Genomic DNA, 19771 nt, shown 5'->3' on the forward strand with positions numbered 1-19771 from the left:
TGTGCTTCCAATTTAATTTTCCAGAACCCCAGATCCATAAAAGAGCTGAATTTCCCCCCAAAAGGTGTTCTAATCTGATTGGTCGGAAAATGAAATGTATTCCGCTCGAAGTATTTCAATTTGGAACCTGTTTCAGGTACGGTGTTCAGTAAAAGGTTTTAAGTGAACGGCTGGATCAGGCAATCACTGCAGCTACATGACAATATATACGCTGTAAAGATATTAATTCGCACTGACGGAAACCGGCTAAGGACTCGCGTGCACCAGTTGACATCTGGCTAAGGTCTGCATGCGCAACATGGCTTTTGAGAATACGCTAATCTGATTGGTCAGCTAGATATTCCTGTCGTGACCCGGTAGTGTTGGTTGGCGCACCTTGTAATGCTTCTTAGTGATCACGTGATGTCTGAACTATCTCTTCACTAACATTGCAACATGCAAGCCTACAAATAACCCTGGAGGTATCAGCATGCTTGGAAAGAACAATTCTCTCATTTTCCTAACCCCGATTATCCAGAGTAATATATCTCCCATCTAATTAAACATAGTGAAACAGATATATGATACGCTGGATAATCGAGAATATTATTCTTTAGATTTTGAAGAATTATTTGTTGTTGCTCATTGAGTCAGAATGTTTTGGCGTGCAAATGCTAAATTTTGAGGATAAACGTTTCCGCTAACGTTAATTCTACACGTGATGTAAGTGAAACGCAAAACAGCGTTTTATAATTAAAAGGAATTTCTTTAGTGTGTTCCTCTTTTGGTTGGTTGTTATAGTTACCTGATCTTTATTTAATTTACAGGTTGACCCACCCAGCAGTGTCAAAATTATCGTTGATGAGTTGATGTTGTTGTTTCCTTGTTACATTTCTTTTCCCCTTCGCGAACACCTGGTGTCACAACTGATTTTCTGTGGTCCATTTATATAACTTTTACAGCTATTTAGCCCTTCACGCCATATGGAATCTGCTTTGGTGGATAATCTAGAGTCGTTATTTTCTTGCATTGACAATCTATATTTTAAGAAGATATCTGGGTTGGATCACAATAATCAAACTGTTATATACTTAAAATGTGTTATGTACAGAGCGCGGTAAGGATATTTCGTGATATCTGTTTTAGATATGTTGCACGGACCTGCTTGTGTTTGTGTTTGATAAGCTTATGAGTGTTAAGAAAATTAAGTACAGTAAACTACGGTTATAACGAATTAAAAGGGATAACTAATTTTAATTCGTTATAACCGTAGTTCGTTATAAGCATATGTACACAATCTATACAGAAAATGGACGGCACCAAGAAACAGTTCGTTATATCCGACAGTTCGTTATAAGCGTGTTCGTTATAAACGTAGTTTACTGTACTGCAATATGATTGCTTACATTTTAATTTCTTTAGCTACGGCCCAGAGTGCCGTTGTACAAAGCGATCTTAGCGCTAAGATGATCGTAACTCCCATACTTTAACATAGACCTACGACAGTCGTAGAGCTAAGGTTGTTCTGTACAACGGCACCCTTCTTATCAACTCTTGTGTTTCCTTCACAGTCAGGTGATCAATAGACTAGACTTTAATCTCTGTTACGCAACCTGTTTCTTCATCTCTGAAAGGAAATGGCAATGTCTGATCCTATCAAGCGTCAGCCTATCAAATGGACACATTTAACATGTCTAAGAATCAATATGGTCTGTTGGTACTGTCACGCTCCATCCCATAACCATCGTAAGTGTCTCTGTGCCAGGGAGTCATTTCGTGGGTCAACTGTGTCAAATCCGAGATTGTGTCTTAAGACCGCGGTAAGCTAGGAGTGTTCCGAATGAATGTGACAGGAGTGTTCCGATTGAATGTGCCAGCCAGATAAGTGCACGAGTACTCTGAAGTAGGTTCTGCATTACTACAGTTTGTAAATGATTCAGCTCCCCCGTCAAACTATTGATTAAAGATTAATGTCTCAGTCGGGATGATGGGGAACATGTTTTAATGTTTCCAGCCCTCGGTACCACACCATGCACCCCGCTACCACGACATCACGAAACCACGACACCATGCACCCCGCCACCACAAAACAAGGCACCCCGCCGCCACGCCACCCACCACCACGACACCATTCACCCTGCCACCACGCCAACCGATACAACGACACCACGACACCATGCACCCTGCCATCACGACACCCACCACCACGACACCATGCACCCTGCAACCACGCCAACCGACACCACGACACCACGACACCATGCACCCTGCCATCACGACACCCACCACCACGACACCATGCACCCTGCAACCACGCCAACCGACACCACGACACCATGCACCCCGCCATCACGACACCCACCACCACGACACCATGCACCCCGTCACCACGCAAACCGATACCACGACACCACGACACCACGACACCATGCACCTCGCCATCACGACACATACCACCACGACACCATGCACCCCGCCAACACGACAACCGATACCACGACACCATGACACCATGCACCCTGCCACCAAGCCAACCGATACCACGCCACCCGATACCAAGACACCATGACAACAGGCACCCCACCACACCGACACCCAGCACCCCACCACCACGACAACAGGCACCCCACACCACTACAACAGGCACCACGACACCACTACCACAGGCACCCCACCACCACGACACCCAGCACCCCACCACCACGACACCCAGCACCCCACCACCACGACAACAGGCACCACGACACCACTACAACAGGCACCCCACACCACTACAACAGGCACCCCACACCACTACAACAGGCATCCCACACCACTACAACAGGCACCACGACACCACAACACCCGGCACCCCACACCACTACAACAGGCACCACGACACCTCTCACCTCGCAACCACGACACCTCGCCACCATGACACCTCGCCACCATGACACCTCTCACCTCGCCACCACATTTTCTTCAAGTTTGGGAAGGGCCATCTTATTTAAATGATGTACCTTCCTCAATGGCAACATAGCAATGTGTTGTATGTCTAAGTAACAACAGGCACCCCACACCACTACAACAGGCACCCCACACCACTACAACAGGCACCCCACACCATTACAACAGGCACCCCACACCACTACAACAGGCACCCCACACCACTTCAACAGGCACCCCACACCACTACAACAGGCACCACGACACCACTACAACAGGCACCACGACACCACAACACCCGGCACCCCACACCACTACAACAGGCACCCCACACCACTACAACAGGCACCACGACACCACTACAACAGGCACCACGACACCCAGCACCCCACACCACTACAACAGGCACCCCACACCACTACAACAGGCACCCCACCACCACGACACCAAGCACCCCACACCACTACAACAGGCACCACGACACCACTACAACAGGCACCCCACACCACTACAACAGGCACCCCACACCACTACAACAGGCACCACGACACCACAACACCCGGCAGCCCACACCACTACAACAGGCACCACGACACCACAACACCCGGCACCCCACACCACTACAACAGGCACCACGACACCTCTCACCTCGCAACCACGACACCTCGCCACCATGACACCTCGCCACCATGACACCTCTCACCTCGCCACCACATTTTCTTCAAGTTTGGGAAGGGCCATCTTATTTAAATGATGTACCTTCCTCAATGGCAACATAGCAATGTGTTGTATGTCTAAGTAACAACAGGCACCCCACACCACTACAACAGGCACCCCACACCACTTCAACAGGCACCCCACACCACTACAACAGGCACCACGACACCACTACAACAGGCACCACGACACCACAACACCCGGCACCCCACACCACTACAACAGGCACCCCACACCACTACAACAGGCACCGCGACACCACTACAACAGGCACCCCACACCACTACAATAGGCACCACGACACCACAACACCCGGCACCCCACACCACTACAACAGGCACCTAGACACCACTACAACAGGCACCACGACACCACAACACCCGGCACCCCACACCACTACAACAGGCACCCCACACCACTACAACAGGCACCGCGACACCACTACAACAGGCACCCCACACCACTACAACAGGCACCACGACACCACAACACCCGGCACCCCGCACCACTACAACAGGCACCACGACACCACTACAACAGGCACCACGACACCACAACAACCGGCACCCCACACCACTACAACAGGCACCCCACACCACTACAACAGGCACCGCGACACCACTACAACAGGCACCACGACACCACTACAACAGGCACCACGACACCACAACACCCGGCACCCCTTACCACTACAACAGGCACCACGACACCACTACAACAGGCACCACGACACCACAACACCCGGCACCCCACACCACTACAACAGGCACCACGACACCACTACAACAGGCACCCCACACCACTACAACAGGCACCCCACACAACTACAACAGGCACCACGACACCACAACACCCGGCAGCCCACACCACTACAACAGGCACCCCACACAACTACAACAGGCACCACGACACCACAACACCCGGCACCCCACACCACTACAACAGGCACCACGACACCACTACAACAGGCAGCCCACACCACTACAACAGGCACCACGACACCACAACACCCGGCACCCCACACCACTACAACAGGCACCCCACACCACTACAACAGGCACCACGACACCACAACACCCGGCACCCCACACCACTACAACAGGCACCCCACACAACTACAACAGGCACCACGACACCACAACACCCGGCACCCCACACCACTACAACAGGCACCACGACACCACTACAACAGGCAGCCCACACCACTACAACAGGCACCACGACACCACAACACCCGGCACCCCACACCACTACAACAGGCACCCCACACCACTACAACAGGCACCCCACACCACAACACCCGGCACCCCACACCACTACAACAGGCACCCCACACAACTACAACAGGCGCCACGACACCACAACACCCGGCACCCCACACCACTACAACAGGCACCACGACACCACTACAACAGGCACCCCACACCACTACAACAGGCACCACGACACCACTACAACAGGCACCCCACACCACTACAACAGGCACCACGACACCACAACACCCGGCAGCCCACACCACTACAACAGGCACCCCACACCACTACAACAGGCACCACGACACCAAAACACCCGGCACCCCACACCACTACAACAGGCACCACGACACCACTACAACAGGCACCACGACACCACTACAACAGGCACCACGACACCACTACAACAGGCACCACGACACCACAACACCCGGCACCCCACACCACTACAACAGGCACCCCACACCACTACAACAGGCACCACGACACCAAAACACCCGGCACCCCACACCACTACAACAGGCACCACGACACCACAACACCCGGCACCCCACACCACTACAACAGGCATCCCACTACACTACAACAGGCACCACGACACAACAACACCCGGCACCCCACACCACTACAACAGGCACCACGACACCACAACACTCGGCACCCCACACCACTACAACAGGCACCCCACACAACTACAACAGGCACCACGACACCACAACACCCGGCAGCCCACACCACTACAACAGGCAGCCCACACCACTACAACAGGCACCCCACACCACTACAACAGGCACCACGACACCACAACACCCGGCAGCCCACACCACTACAACAGGCACCACGACACACTAACACCCGGCACCCCACACCACTACAACAGGCACCACGACACCTCTCACCTGGCAACCACGACACCTCGCCACCATGACACCTCGCCACCATGACACCTCTCACCTCGCCACCACATTTTCTTCAAGTTTGGGAAGGGCCATCTTATTTAAATGATGTACCTTCCTCAATGGCAACATAGCAATCTGTTTTATGTCTAAGTAACCTAATTTAAAGACACGTGGTGGGGATATGTCCACATGCATGCATAAAGTCTATGTAAAAAAGTTTGTTTGTTAGTTGTTTAACGCCGCACTCAATATTCAAGCTATATGACGCCTGTCTGTAACTAATCGAGTCTGGACCAGGCAATCAAGTGATTGATATCATAAACATCGCTAACGCAGTTGGAATACGATGACATGTATCAACCAAGTCAGCGAGCCTGACCACCCGATCCCGTTAGTCGCCTCTTACGACAAGCATAGTCGTCTTTTACAGCAAGGATTGGTTGCTGAAGACCTATTCTTACCCGGAACTAAACGGGTCGTGTCAAGGAGTAGGATGTGAGACGTGATTGACAGGTCCACACGGTGGGCGTACAATCAGGCAACACTATGTCCAGTGTCTGTGAGGGTGTTAGTTTGAGAAACGATTAATTTACATGAATGAATCTCTGTTTAGAGATGGGTGGCGTATCTCACGAGTAGACTTGGAGTCGCCTGGTATAAAACATCACAACGTGCGTCGTCAAGATCAATCGCGTTCTCGCCAAACAATCAAGCTAGCAATATCATCTCTCTCTCTCTCTCTCTCTCTCTCTCTCTCTCTCTCTCTCTCTCTCTCTCTCTTCCTCCCTCTCTCTCTCTCTCTCTCTCTCTGTCCTCACTTTATACGCAAATAGTCATCACAGGACAATTAGATCTTCCCAATATATTGAACGTTACACAAGATCTTGATTTAGGATAGGATATACATTCTCTACCGCTTTAAAGGGACTGTCTAGATCGAACCAAACTTCAAAAATATTTTTCATATTATTGGATTTTCCACAAAGTCAACATAAATTGTTACATATTCAAAATGAGTGTCGTGTAGTAGCAGACTTAGATATTGTTTTCTATGGAACCCTAAAAGGGACATTGTCGCATTGTCGCGCGTTGGTTAATTTTGACACTTTTTGCTTGTTTGTGTAAGGGCGCAAAAGCGACAATGTCCCTCCTAGGATTCCATAGTTTTCACTTTATTGGACTGGTGCCAAGGTTTTTATAAAGTACAGGATATATGTGGAGATTGTTTCACGACAAGTAAGAAAACGAGTTTGACCAGTGAGGCGTTAGGTTTGATGTTTCAGACACAAAGGCGCTCAATGCGACTGTACCGCGGCTGTGACAAGGGTGCGAGATAACTAATAATTTACAGAATAATTGATTACTCTTCACGTCTTTTTATTTTAATTATCTAAAAGCGTTTCTTCAGATCCAGGAATCAGCTGATCTAGATTTAGAACCAAACAGTCGAGAACAAACACCTCATCAATCAAAGGTTGTCAGAGACAGTTATTTCCAGCCGAGGTCTAGCAGAAGGCCTACGGCGGATCCTGTGGGAGAATAGGCCGAATCCTCACAGCTGAGACTTCGTGCTCTGCCGAGACGGGGTCATCGTGTAGACGGAGATGCTGACGATGTAACGCTGACAATTAACTTGCTGTTGCTGAAGAGGCAGCGAGACAGTTTCTGGGAGACACACACCCACCTCAACAAGCTGGGAATATGATCCACCGTGACAAGAACATATGTTTGATTCCACTTTAAGCCCCTGCAGATCTGGGGTAGAATAGGTCTTCAGCAACCCATGCTTGCCGTAAAAGGCGACTATGCCTGTCGTTAAAGGTGACTAACGGGATCAGGTGGTCAGGCTCGCTTGCTTGGTTGATGCATGTCATCGTATTCCAATTACGTGGATCGATGCTCATGATGTCAATCACTGGCTTGTCTCTGAAAGACTCGATTATTTACAGACTGTAATATTGCTGAGTGCGGCGTTAGACAACAAACACAGATCCCACTTTAGAAGCAGCTTGGGCGGTGAGGTAGCATAGTGGTTAAAGCGTTTGCTAGTCACGCTGAATGCCCTGGTTCGAATCCCATATGGGTACACTGTGTTAAGGACAGTAGGGGGGCCTAGTGGTTAAAGACCTCGCTCGTCTCGCCGAAGGCAATGGTTCAATTCCACCATGGGTACAATGTGTGATATCCCACTTCTGGTGTTCCCAAATCATGATATTGCTGTAATATTGCTAAAAGCGGCAAAAAACATCAATCACTCATATCAATTTCATAAATCTCTCCTTTAGACAATTCGTATCAAAGTAGCAATACGTGGAAAAACTATGGAATCCTAGAATGGACATTGTCGCGTTGTCGCATTATCGCATTGTCACTCTGGTTAATTTCGACACTTTTTGCTTATTTTCTGGTAGGGCGACAATGCGACAATGTCCCTTGTAAGATTCAATAAGATACAGCTTTTTGTGTTCATTATAAAATAATATGTTCCCGTGATGTTTGTAAATCATGTGCTGAGTCAAGTCGGCTATATATCACCAGTAGCTTTATTTAAACGCCCGCTCCAGGGGAGGGGACATAAAACAGCACAATGGTTCACACTACGCTGTTGTATAATTCCTGTTTTAACATGCTCTGTGACAACGTTGTCACTCAGCCCTATGTCAACACACCATACAGTGGCCAGCCAACCACTGAACACATTCATATTTGATAATAGGTATAAAAACATGAATTTAATAAAAACGAATCTCTTCAACCTCTGCTTCCCATCGTCAGCTACTAACTATTTGCAATAAAACGACTCTTTTGTACGCCCTCCTCGTTTTGGGTTTATGTATTCAACAACTTTCAAAATGTCATCAAAACCTGGTTTCATGCACGACCGGTACTGGGTGGAATCAGGCGAGTTTGGTGGTCTTTGGAAGCTGGCGTTTGTTTGATGCTAATAAAACTTCAGCAATCTACGTACAACATTTGACTCCTTATTCGGGTCATCTCATTGAAATTTTAAGCATCTCATAACTTTAAAAATATTCAGTGTGGGACAGACTGGTACATACCGATGAGATGATAAGGACCGATGGGATAGTCTACTGGTTTAAGCGTTCGCTCGTCAGGTCGATGGTCTGGGTTCGATTTTTCAAATATGTGGAGTTCATTTCAGATATCCCCGACCCTGATGTTGCTGGGAAAGTGCTAAAAGCGGTATAAAATCAAACACACTCACTCACTCACTGTCCAGGTTATCAGTGTACAGTCTGGCGTTCATGTGAGTTGGGTTTAACGCCGCTTTTAACAATATTCCAGTCATCTCACGGCGTGTCAGCTTAATGTGGGAGGAAAGCCCGAAGTGATGCAGGTCTCAGACGTTTACCACTTAGATGAAACCCACGAGCACGTGTATGGTGCTGAATCATAGAAACATCATCGGGGAGAACTGGGATTCGAACCCACAACCATAGGTTTCTGGCGTGCCCAAGGAACGCAACTCTGCAGAGCGAATTGCGGCGCCATAGACGACTGGGTCACACGTGCCACCACGTAGTGGAGTATTCCCCAGGTAATAAGAAACACGATGCTGTCCACGGATCAGGATTGTTTTGTTTGGGGTTTTGTTTTTGTTATTGTTTAACGCCGCACTCAGCAACATTCCAGCCATACGACGGCGGTCTGCAAATAATCGAGTCTGGGACAGATAAACCAGTGATTGACATCGATCCACGCAATTGGGATTCGATGACATGAATCAACCAACATGAGCCTGACCACCCAATCGCGTTAGTCGCCTCTTAAGACAAGCATAGTCGCTGAAGACCTATTCCACCCCGATCTTAACGGGTCTCGCAAATCACGATGCCATGATTAGTGAGTGAGTTGGTTTCATCTGCGTATAACAATATTCCAGTAATATGAACCCATCTGTGGAATCGAAACTGGGGCTACGAGCGACAAGCGAACACTTTAACCACTAGGCTACCCCATTGTCCCTGTCCATGATTAAATGTCCACAGACAGACGTCCCTACAACGTAACTTTGTAGTTTCTTTCTTGTTTTCCGAGAAGATTTAAGTCACTATGTGAGTCCTCTGAGCAGGATGTGCCTTCATATGAGTGGAAACAACGACGACTCCATGTGACATACCCAGGTGTCTGGTGAATTATTTGTATTGTCGTTCCTTCATTTGTTCACTTCTTCTCTCACTCACAAATACCAATGATTCACTCGTAAAACCAGTTTCATTGACTAGAACACTACCTACATTCATTCATTCATCCAGTCAATCATTCTGTCGGTGAATCCATCACTTGGCCCATCTCATCATTCAGATAGCCATATATTCACTCATTTATCCACAAGCTATATTCATTCATTCATTCATTCATTCATTCATTCATTCATTCATTCATTCATTCATTCATTCCTAAGCTTCATTCAAGCCTCCACATCCAGTCTACGCCAGCCCTCTATCGATCCATTCATAATCACACTCATTCAATCGCCAGCCATTACGTTACGATACACCCATGAACGAGAACAGAATCCCACAAATCATCATTCTTACTTTGGTTCCGCGGAAACAACAATGATCATTCCGAAAATCATTTCTAAAAATAGTAATCTGTGTCTGGTCACGTTGTACAGGTCACGGCGACCAGCCCATGACCTCAACTGCCCGAATCGATACTGAGAGTGGTGCTACACGTGACGAAGGGTCAATTCTCTTCAAGTCCACCCACTAGAACAAACAGGTGCCCCCGAACTGTAGGCACTCAGTGGGTGTGCTTTGAAGGGGTCCTCAGTGAAAAGTAATAACGTTATGAGCTGTGTGTCACTTTTGGCATGTCATGGGATTTAAGGTCAGTTAATACCACTCTGGCTTGTATTCACAAAAAAAACATCATTCTCAAATAACTGATGAATTACTCTTCAATCAGCCTTACGCCCTGTTCAGAGGGAGCACTTCTCATAAAGGAGACCATGATGACAGACAGACAGACAGACAGACAGACAGACAGGCAGAAAGACAGTTTATTTGTATATATGGCCAAATGGCCAAAAGTACATCGTGTATACAATAATATTGTACAAGTTTCAGCGCAACTTTGACATTGTAGTTTCAGAGCATGTATAACGGGTTAACAAACATGAATTTCATACCAGATTGATATTGGCTTCTCGGCCCTCGTGAGAAATGTGAGGTATAAGAACTTAAATAACATATTCGCATTATATGCAATCATGTCTTAAACTTGCGTACTCTGGACATAGTACTTGATATTCGTCTTCATTTGAGTGGTGAAGGCATGGACAGCATGTATTTTCAGTTGCCGTTTTTTTCAAAAATATAGCTGCTCTAAAGTTAAAAGTATGTACAATGCATCTAAATTTCGTTCACCATCGTCGGAGATGCACTGCTTTTATTGACGTAAGGTAGGTCTCAGATGCAATATAACTTTTGAATTCAAAATAATAATGTACACAATTTGATTCTCGTACACCCATGAACCATTGTGGATATATATCTTTACGCCTTTGTTTAAAAATAATCAGAAACACTCTTCTGTCCTCTACATTTTGTGCGAGCCAGACATGGCTCAACCCGTGTGTAATTAATCGTATTCTTACAGAAGAAACCCAGATTACGTCCCCTGCATCGTCTAATCATTTGAGTAAGTCATGACAATTTCTGGAGTATCTTGTTAATGGTTGTCTGATATTATCCAATATGAAAGAACTCTACTGTGGGCAGGTGACTACATTCTGCCACTTATTTGCAGCTTTGTAGCCTGTGTACAACAGAAAATTGCTGAATTGTGCGTGAACTTTTTCAGTTGACAATTTGTTTTTTATACCCCACTGTTCTGATCCCTAAAATAGGATCGGTTGGATTTCCCCATCAACATTTTGAAAGAAGATGCAATTGGCACATTTTGAACCTCAATATAAACTTTTTAATGAAATGTAAAGCTTTTCACCTTGCGAGGCAATGCAAAGGTCTCACGGATCGCTCGGCATTAAGGGGCTAAAACAAGGACTGGTCGACTCGGAGTCAGTACACTGTGTCTGAGTAGGGTATTCATGTTAAACTGCGGCATGGTTTCTCAGTGTGCTAGCACTATAAATCAGCATCAGTCCGGACTAGTACAAGCAGCCACACACACACGTGCATGCACGTCGCTATATAAGTGCAATAATCTTGGACGCGACGTTTATCCCATTTCACCTCACCGATACAACCTCAACACTCTTTCCATCGAGAAACAAGTTCTCACATCTTCATATCCTACCTTCATTTTTAAAGACTATTATTTTGTTATCATATTATAGATCACTTCATTCAGACGAGTCAGTGTAGGACTGATGCATTATTATGTTTACATACACAGTAAAGCATACGGGCAGTAGTGTCCGCATGCAGCCACGCTATACCACTCCGCCATGACACCCCTCTGTGGGGATTCCGGTTAAATAGGCCTTTTGCAACCTACCCGTAGACTAAATGGATCGGGTAGTCAGGCTCGGTGACTTGGTTGATAGCGAGTCATTGTACCCCAGACTTGCTGACTTGGTTGATAGCGTGTCATTGTACCCCAGACTTGCTGACTTGGTTGATAGCGTGTCATTGTACCCCAGACTTGCTGACTTGGTTGATAGCGAGTCATTGTACCCCAGACTTGCTGACTTGGTTGATAGCGAATCATTGTACCCCAGACTTGGTGACTTGGCTGATAGTGTGTCATTGTACCCTAGACTTGATGACTTGGTTGATAGTGTGTCATTGTACCCCAGACGTGGTGACTTTGTTGTTAGCATGTCATTGTACCCTAGACTTGGTGACTTGGTTGATAGCGAGTCATTGTACCCTAGACGTGGTGACTTGGTTGATAGCGAGTCATTGTACCCTAGAAGTGGTGACTTGGCTGATAGCGTGTCATTGTACTCCAGACTAGGTGACATGGTTCATAGCGAGTCGTTGTACCCCAGACTAGGTGACTTGGTTGATAGCGAGTCATTGTACCCCAGACTTAGTGACCTGGTTGATAGCGTGTCGTTGTACCCCAGACTAGGTGACCTGGTTGATAGCGAGTCATTGTACCCCAGACTAGGTGACATGGTTGATAGTGTGTCGTTGTACCCCAGACTTAGTGACCTGGTTGATAGCGTGTCGTTGTACCCCAGACTAGGTGACATGGTTGATAGTGTGTCGTTGTACCCCAGACTAGGTGACCTGGTTGATAGTGTGTCGTTGTACCCCAGACTATGTGACCTGGTTGATAGCGAGTCATTGTACCCCAGACTAGGTGACATGGTTGATAGTGTGTCGTTGTACCCCAGACTTAGTGACCTGGTTGATAGCGTGTCGTTGTACCCCAGACTAGGTGACATGGTTGATAGTGTGTCGTTGTACCCCAGACTAGGTGACCTGGTTGATAGTGTGTCGTTGTACCCCAGACTAGGTGACCTGGTTGATAGCGAGTCATTGTACCCCAGACTAGGTGACATGGTTGATAGTGTGTCGTTGTACCCCAGACTAGGTGACCTGGTTGATAGCGAGTCATTGTACCCCAGACTAGGTGACATGGTTGATAGTGTGTCGTTGTACCCAAACAACATGGGGCGTTACTCATAATAGCAATCACTCGTGTGTCTTGTCCACGATCGAATAATCACAAGCAGCCGAAATATTGCTGTGAATTATTGCTGTGTTAAACAACAAAGAAACACAAACCATTAACACGCCTTGACACCAAATAATGTAGGAAATCAATACACTGAGTATATACGTTTCATAATGATCTCACACCCGTGAAGATCCGAGGTAGAATAGGTCTTCAGCAACCCATGCTTGCCATAAAAGGTTTGTTGGGTTGGTTGGTTGGTTTGTTGTTTAACGCCGCACTCAGCAATATTCAAGTTATATGGCGGAATTTAGTATGAGACGGATGAAATATAGATCCGGTGGTCACAACGGAAAAGGCTCGCTGACTTGGTTGATGAATGTCCTGTATCGTTACACCTCTAGTGGAAACACTACGGAATTAAACATGTCACCCGTTGTTTGTTGTTGTATATGACGTTCTTGCCATAACGTCTTCCACACAACGCTGGGGTTTCGGCCAGAAGATGTCCCCAGCGTCAATATGTCAACGCCAGCGAGACCCGTGAAGATCCGGGGTAGAATAGGTCTTCAGCAACCCATGCTTGCCGTAGAAGCCGACTATGCTTGTCGTAAAAGACGACTAACGGGATAAGGTGGTCAGGCTCGCTGACTTGGTTGATGCATGTCATCGATCCCAATTGCGTGGATCGATGCTCATGATGTTAATCACTGGATTGTTTGGTCCAGACTCGATTATTTCCCGACCGCCGTCATATAGCTGGAATATTGCCGAGTGCGGCGTTAAATAACAAACAAACAACAAACGAATGGAACGCCGTACAGGTAAAGGGGAATTAATCCTTACGTCAAGCCGACGAAGTCAGTTCACCGAGTGATTCGGTACGAATTAGTGTTAAATTATGCGGTTTTCAAAAAGGTGACACATGTAAGATATGTGATCTTGATTATAAAACATGAAAACTAAAAGTAACATGACACAAACACGTGCTTGTCTATATATGTTTTAGTGTGCATGATCGCCCTGCCGTGTGTTCGATGCTGACGATACGATCCCAGGGCAGTTTCGTACTGCGTACAAGTTTTTACATGCTAAATGTTTGTGAAATGAACATACATTATTTCGTTGCTTTTCAAATATTCAGGGGATTGGGGCACTTTTGTCATTTACATAGTAATCATCCTCAAACGCATCTACGATTGTCATGTATGACATAGCTTCCATCAGTGCCATGAGTTTGAATATTAGGTTAAAAATAATAACTCTACTTTAGGGTAATGCTTGTGTTAATAAAAGAGGGCAAAACTCCTGACATCAGCAAAATATAGTTTTTAAGAATTTCCCCTATTTGTTTGTTTGTTTGTTGTTTAACGCCGCACTCAGCAATATTCCAGCTATATGACGGCGGTCTGTAAATAATCGAGTCCGGACCAGATAATCCAGTGATTGATATCATGAGTATCCATCCACGCATTTGGGATACGATGACATGCATCAACCAAGTCAACGAACCTGACCACCCGATCCCGTTAGTCGCCTCTTACGATTTTAGATTTTTCTAGACTTTTGGCATGTTACGGGCAATATATTCCTATACAAGAAAAACTAAAAATAGATAATGTTGCAATTAGTTGGAGGTTCGGTACTATTATGTCGTAGATTGACTGGGCTATAACATGCCATGTTTATAATGTCAAGATCGTGGTCAATCGAAGAGGGGAGGGGTTCTTGATCAAAGGGAGACTACTCTGTTTACATACAAATTCCAGGCATATCACGAACAACGCGCGGTTACATGTGGGTTCGAATCTACATTGAAATCTGTTTATGCATATAAAGTCAATAGCATAACACTGTCATCATTTTAATTGGCCTGATACGTTCATACAAACACAGGATTGACAGTGTTGCTATGTACGTTGTATAGGATGAACGAGGCTGGCATAATGATGTCTCCAGGTTTATCAGTACCATACCCGTGCGCGAGGGTTTCACCAAATGTCTAGGCCCTGCATCACAGGCTTTCCACCGACATAGAGCGGCGTAAAATTATACTCACTCACTCACATATAACCAGGACGACAGTAGCACTCTTTCTAGACATAATCGTGTACCTAGCATGGTTCCACCACCAAAGGTCTGGTTAAGTTATTCCAGAAATATTATGGTGACGTTCAGAGGAATTTACTAAATATGACAGTCGCCTGTCAACACGATGCGTGATGCTATCCCCTACTGTGACCTTTACATGGAGTTGTCACCCCTCCTTACTCACTGGTATTTGTAAAATGGCCTGGCTTTCAGATAATGTTTTTAGCCACTGAGTACTAGTATTAACTCATAAGGGGCGGTCGGTTAGCCTAGTGGTTAAAGCGTTCGCTCGTCACGCCGAGGACCCGGGTTCGATTCCCGACATGGGTACAATGTGTGAAGCCCATTTCTGGTGTCCCCCGCCGTGATATTGCTGGAATATTGCTTAAAGCGGCGTAAAACCATACTCACTCACATGTCATAATTTACTTTGGGTATTGATATTTCGATTCTGGTCCATAACTTGATTGTCTAGTTTGTGCAGCCATCAGGTTTGTTTGTTTGTTGTTTAATGCTGCAGCAATATTCCAGCTATATGACGGCGGTCTGTAAATAATCGAGTCTGGACCAGACAATCCAGTGATTTACATCATGAAAATCAATCCACGCAATTGGGAACGATGACATGCATCAACCAAGTCGGCGAGCCTGACCACCCGATCCCGTTAGTCGCCTTTTACGACAAGCATAGTCGGCTTTTACGGCAAGCATGGGTTGCTGAAGACCTATTCTACCCCGGATCTTCACGGGTCTCGCTGGCGTTGACATATTGACGCTGGGGACATCTTCTGGCCGAAACCCCAACGTTGTGTGGAAGACGTTATGGCAAGAACGTCATATACAACAACAAACAACGGGTGACATGTTTAATTCCGTAGTGTTTCCACTGTGGGAGGGATGCAAATACAGTGTGAAGACAGAAGGAAGGATACAATGGTTCTTAGGGACATCGAGATACACGCAGGACCCATAGTTTTACGATGCATCTCGACTCTCATGTCGGCGATAGCCAAGGTGCATTGCTGACGTTATGACGCCCCGGAGATTACTACAACACGCTGTAGCAATCTGACGTGCTAAACCAACCATGACTGAAATATAATACAAGAACTCAGGCAAGCTGTTCTCGTAATGACGCTGCCGTACATTATTGGTTATTGCTGAATACCTCTGTACAATCTTTTGTAACAATACTTGGAGAATTAACAATCTTCGGCAGTTGACCTACCCGGTCTAATTTAAATGTCCCTCATTTAGCATGTCCTACCTTGATGCCGTGCAAGTTAGATAACATGTCAAGCGGGGGAAGTTTGCAAGAAACGTAATGTCTATCACCATCTAAAATTATCATATGGAAAATATTTCTGATTAATAGTTCTTATAAAGATTCTGCTTTACGTGTTTTTAATCAACAAAAACTGTTTACCACAATAGAACAAGAAGACAAAGTCGTAGATATCCTCACCCTTTAAACATGTGCAAATGTGTGTCATATACCACAAAAGGTTAAGCTGAAAGCTTTGTGGATACAACTGATAATAGATTACTGAACAAAATGATTCCAGCGATTCTTTAAATACTTTCAATATATTTAAAGGACGTTACCCGGTCTAATTTAAATGTCCCTCATTTAGCATGTCCTACCTTGATGCCGTGCAAGTGAGATAACATGTCAAGCGGGGGAAGTTTGCAAGAAACGTAATGTCTATCACCATCTAAAATTATCATATGGAAAATGTTTCTGATTAATATTTCTTATAAAGATTCTGTTGTACATGTTTTTAATCAACAAAAACTGTTTACCACAATAGAACAAGAAGACAAAGTCGTAGATATCCTCACCCTTTAAACATGTGCAAATGTGTGTCATATACCACAAAAGGTTAAGCTGAAAGCTTGTGGATACAACTGATAATAGATTACTGAACAAAATGATTCCAGCGATTCTTTAAATACTTTCAATATATTTAAAGGACGTTAATAGTAATACTGTCAAAAGTCAGAGCTTTTAGAAAATGTTTAAAACTCTAAATCATAATTAATAATTTAGCAACAGCGAAACAATTCCTGAATTCCTGAAGCTATGCTTATGTTTTAGTACACACTGCATAATGAGCAACACCCCCCTCTGTCCGGGTACAGTGTCACACAATCAACCAAGTCGTCAAGTCCTGTCCATCCGATTCATTTACTCGCCGTTCAAAACAATCCTGGGTTGGTTGCTACACGGGGACCTATTTCAGCATGGATTTTCAAACGGATTTCATCAAGTAATATTGTCTTGTTTATGAGATGCTCATTCGTTCTTGCCATAGAAACACATAAACTATACATGTACCTATCTGAATAGCAAAAGGCAGCAAATCGGCTCGTGCGTGATGTGTATACAGTTGTACAAATAAATGCGAAACAGTTTATGAGTTATGCCCTGGAAAAAATCTCTTCCCTCATTTGAACCTGTCTAACTTGTTGCCTTGAAACACATCAAAATAAAAAATAAAACATTTCTGAATAGCACAAGACACTAGTTCAGTGCATGTCTGATGTCTATACAGGTATCATGTTCCAAATATGGAATGGTTTATGACTTATGCTCTGGAAACGAAACGACACGTGACGGGCGGATACCGTGTCAATATAGCCCGTTCCTACTTGTTGGGGTGGGAGATAAAAAGTGATAAAATAAGATATACATAAAAACAGTCACTATTGATGTTAAACGTATCACGAAATGAGTGAGTGAGTGAATCCTGTTTAACACCGCTTTTAACAGTATCCTGGCTATATCACTGTGTGTCAGCTTAATGCGGGAGGAAAGCCCCAAGTGATGCAGGTCTTTCACGTTTACCACTTCAGTGAAGCCCACGAGTACGGCATGGTCTGACAAACCTAGAAACAAAATCGAGGCGAACCGGGATTCGAACCTACAATCATAGGTTACTGGCGTGCCCAAGGGACGCAACTCTGCACAGCGAATTGCGGCGCCTTCGACGAGTTGGCCACCCGTGCTCCCGTATCACGATATGCAAAAACATAGTGAGTAAAGCGTATTGTAAGAAAGATACCTTCCATTCCATGCTACAAGGCAAATTTCAGTAATATCGGTCAATAAATAGATACACAAGAATGACAAAAACATAGCTTCAACAGGTAAACAGGTCGTCGTAAGACTATGTTAAAGAGGGATACAGTCGTCTGAGGCGCCGCTATTCATGTCGTACGACATTGGCATATCTGTCGATGTCAAGGATTGAACATCAGCAAGTAGTTTCACCAGTGCGAGCCCTGTTTTAACATGAATATCCTACTTGGACACAGTATACTGACTCCGAGCCGGCCAGTCCTTGTTTATTCCCTTTTAAAGACGAACGCCAGGCAGGGTAACAACAAATACCATCTTTTATGTATTTTGGTATGACGTGACCAGAGATCGAACCTCTGACCTTCCGTTCAATGGGTAGGCGCTCTATCCACTGGACCACGGAGGCGGTGCAGGTGTATGAAGATCCGGGGTATGACAGAACAAGGGCTAGTTGTCAAAAAGGGCCCTCATCCTCCCTCTATGTTCAATAAAGTAGCTCTCTAAACGAAGTCCAGTGCTTCGTGTTCTTCCTATTCGGACCCGCAACGCCAAACTAGCAAGCCAGATTTGTGCAAAGTAATACAACAACTGCATATACCAAAAGAATATCTCGAAAGACCAAACATGTTAAAATTCAAAGCACTTTGAATTGTCCAAAAATGGCCGTTGTGTATTTTGAAAATATTAAATCGTCCGATTAAACCTAAATCCGCCATCTGGCATTATACATATTCATTTGTACCGCACACTTCGGCCAGAAGGTAATAAACTCCTGTTCTGTTCTGCATTGCGTGAGTGAGTGAGTGTGATTTTACGCCGTTTTTAGCAATATTCCAGCAATATCACGGCGTGGAGAGTAAATCACGCATCTGTACATGTGTGTGCATCAATATAACTACACACAAATGACTCAAAGGCTAAAAAGAAATGCATTTGTCATGGTTCTTCCTATACACAAACGAACTGCTCGGCTTTCGGGGTTCACGTATATCACAAACGTTGATGAACCTCCAACACACAAACCATGATGGGGGATAACAAATACCATTTTTCCTCCAATAATAAAAAACTTTTCTAAGAAAGAAAAATGAACGACCATGGACGAACGGAACATTTGAATAAAAGTAAATACATCCCAACTGACATACCAGGTTCCGCCGACTATTTCATATTTTGGAGGACCTGGCATTAAAACCCAAAACAAT

General features: G+C 45.4%; 2 protein-coding genes across 2 annotated transcripts; both read left to right on the plus strand.

Annotated features, from left to right (window-relative positions):
* Window positions 1-2048: 2048 nt before the first annotated feature.
* Window positions 2049-2912, plus strand: LOC124115329 (early nodulin-75-like). The gene has a single exon (XM_046476259.2). It carries the CDS (start codon window positions 2049-2051, stop codon window positions 2910-2912), a length of 864 nt encoding a protein of 287 aa, XP_046332215.2.
* LOC125372995 (mucin-2-like) lies at window positions 2909-5818 on the plus strand. Its single transcript, XM_048383774.1, has 2 exons — window positions 2909-2944; window positions 3959-5818. The coding sequence occupies exons 1-2, from the start codon at window positions 2909-2911 to the stop codon at window positions 5816-5818; spliced, it is 1896 nt and encodes a 631-aa protein (XP_048239731.1).
* Window positions 5819-19771: the final 13953 nt, after the last annotated feature.

The sequence above is a fragment of the Haliotis rufescens genome, unplaced genomic scaffold, assembly GCF_023055435.1.
Source record: "Haliotis rufescens isolate VD_foot unplaced genomic scaffold, xgHalRufe1.0.p SCAF_5, whole genome shotgun sequence".
Lineage (NCBI taxonomy): Eukaryota > Metazoa > Mollusca > Gastropoda > Lepetellida > Haliotidae > Haliotis > Haliotis rufescens.

Coding starts and splice junctions, on each gene's coding strand:
- LOC124115329 (XM_046476259.2), top strand. CDS start 2,049: ATGCACCCCGCCACCACAAAACAAGGCACCCCGCCGCCACGCCACCCA.
- LOC125372995 (XM_048383774.1), top strand. CDS start 2,909: ATGACACCTCTCACCTCGCCACCACATTTTCTTCAA. Junction 2,945..3,958: donor CGCCACCACATTTTCTTCAA/GTTTGGGAAGGG, acceptor CCACTACAACAG/GCACCTAGACACCACTACAA.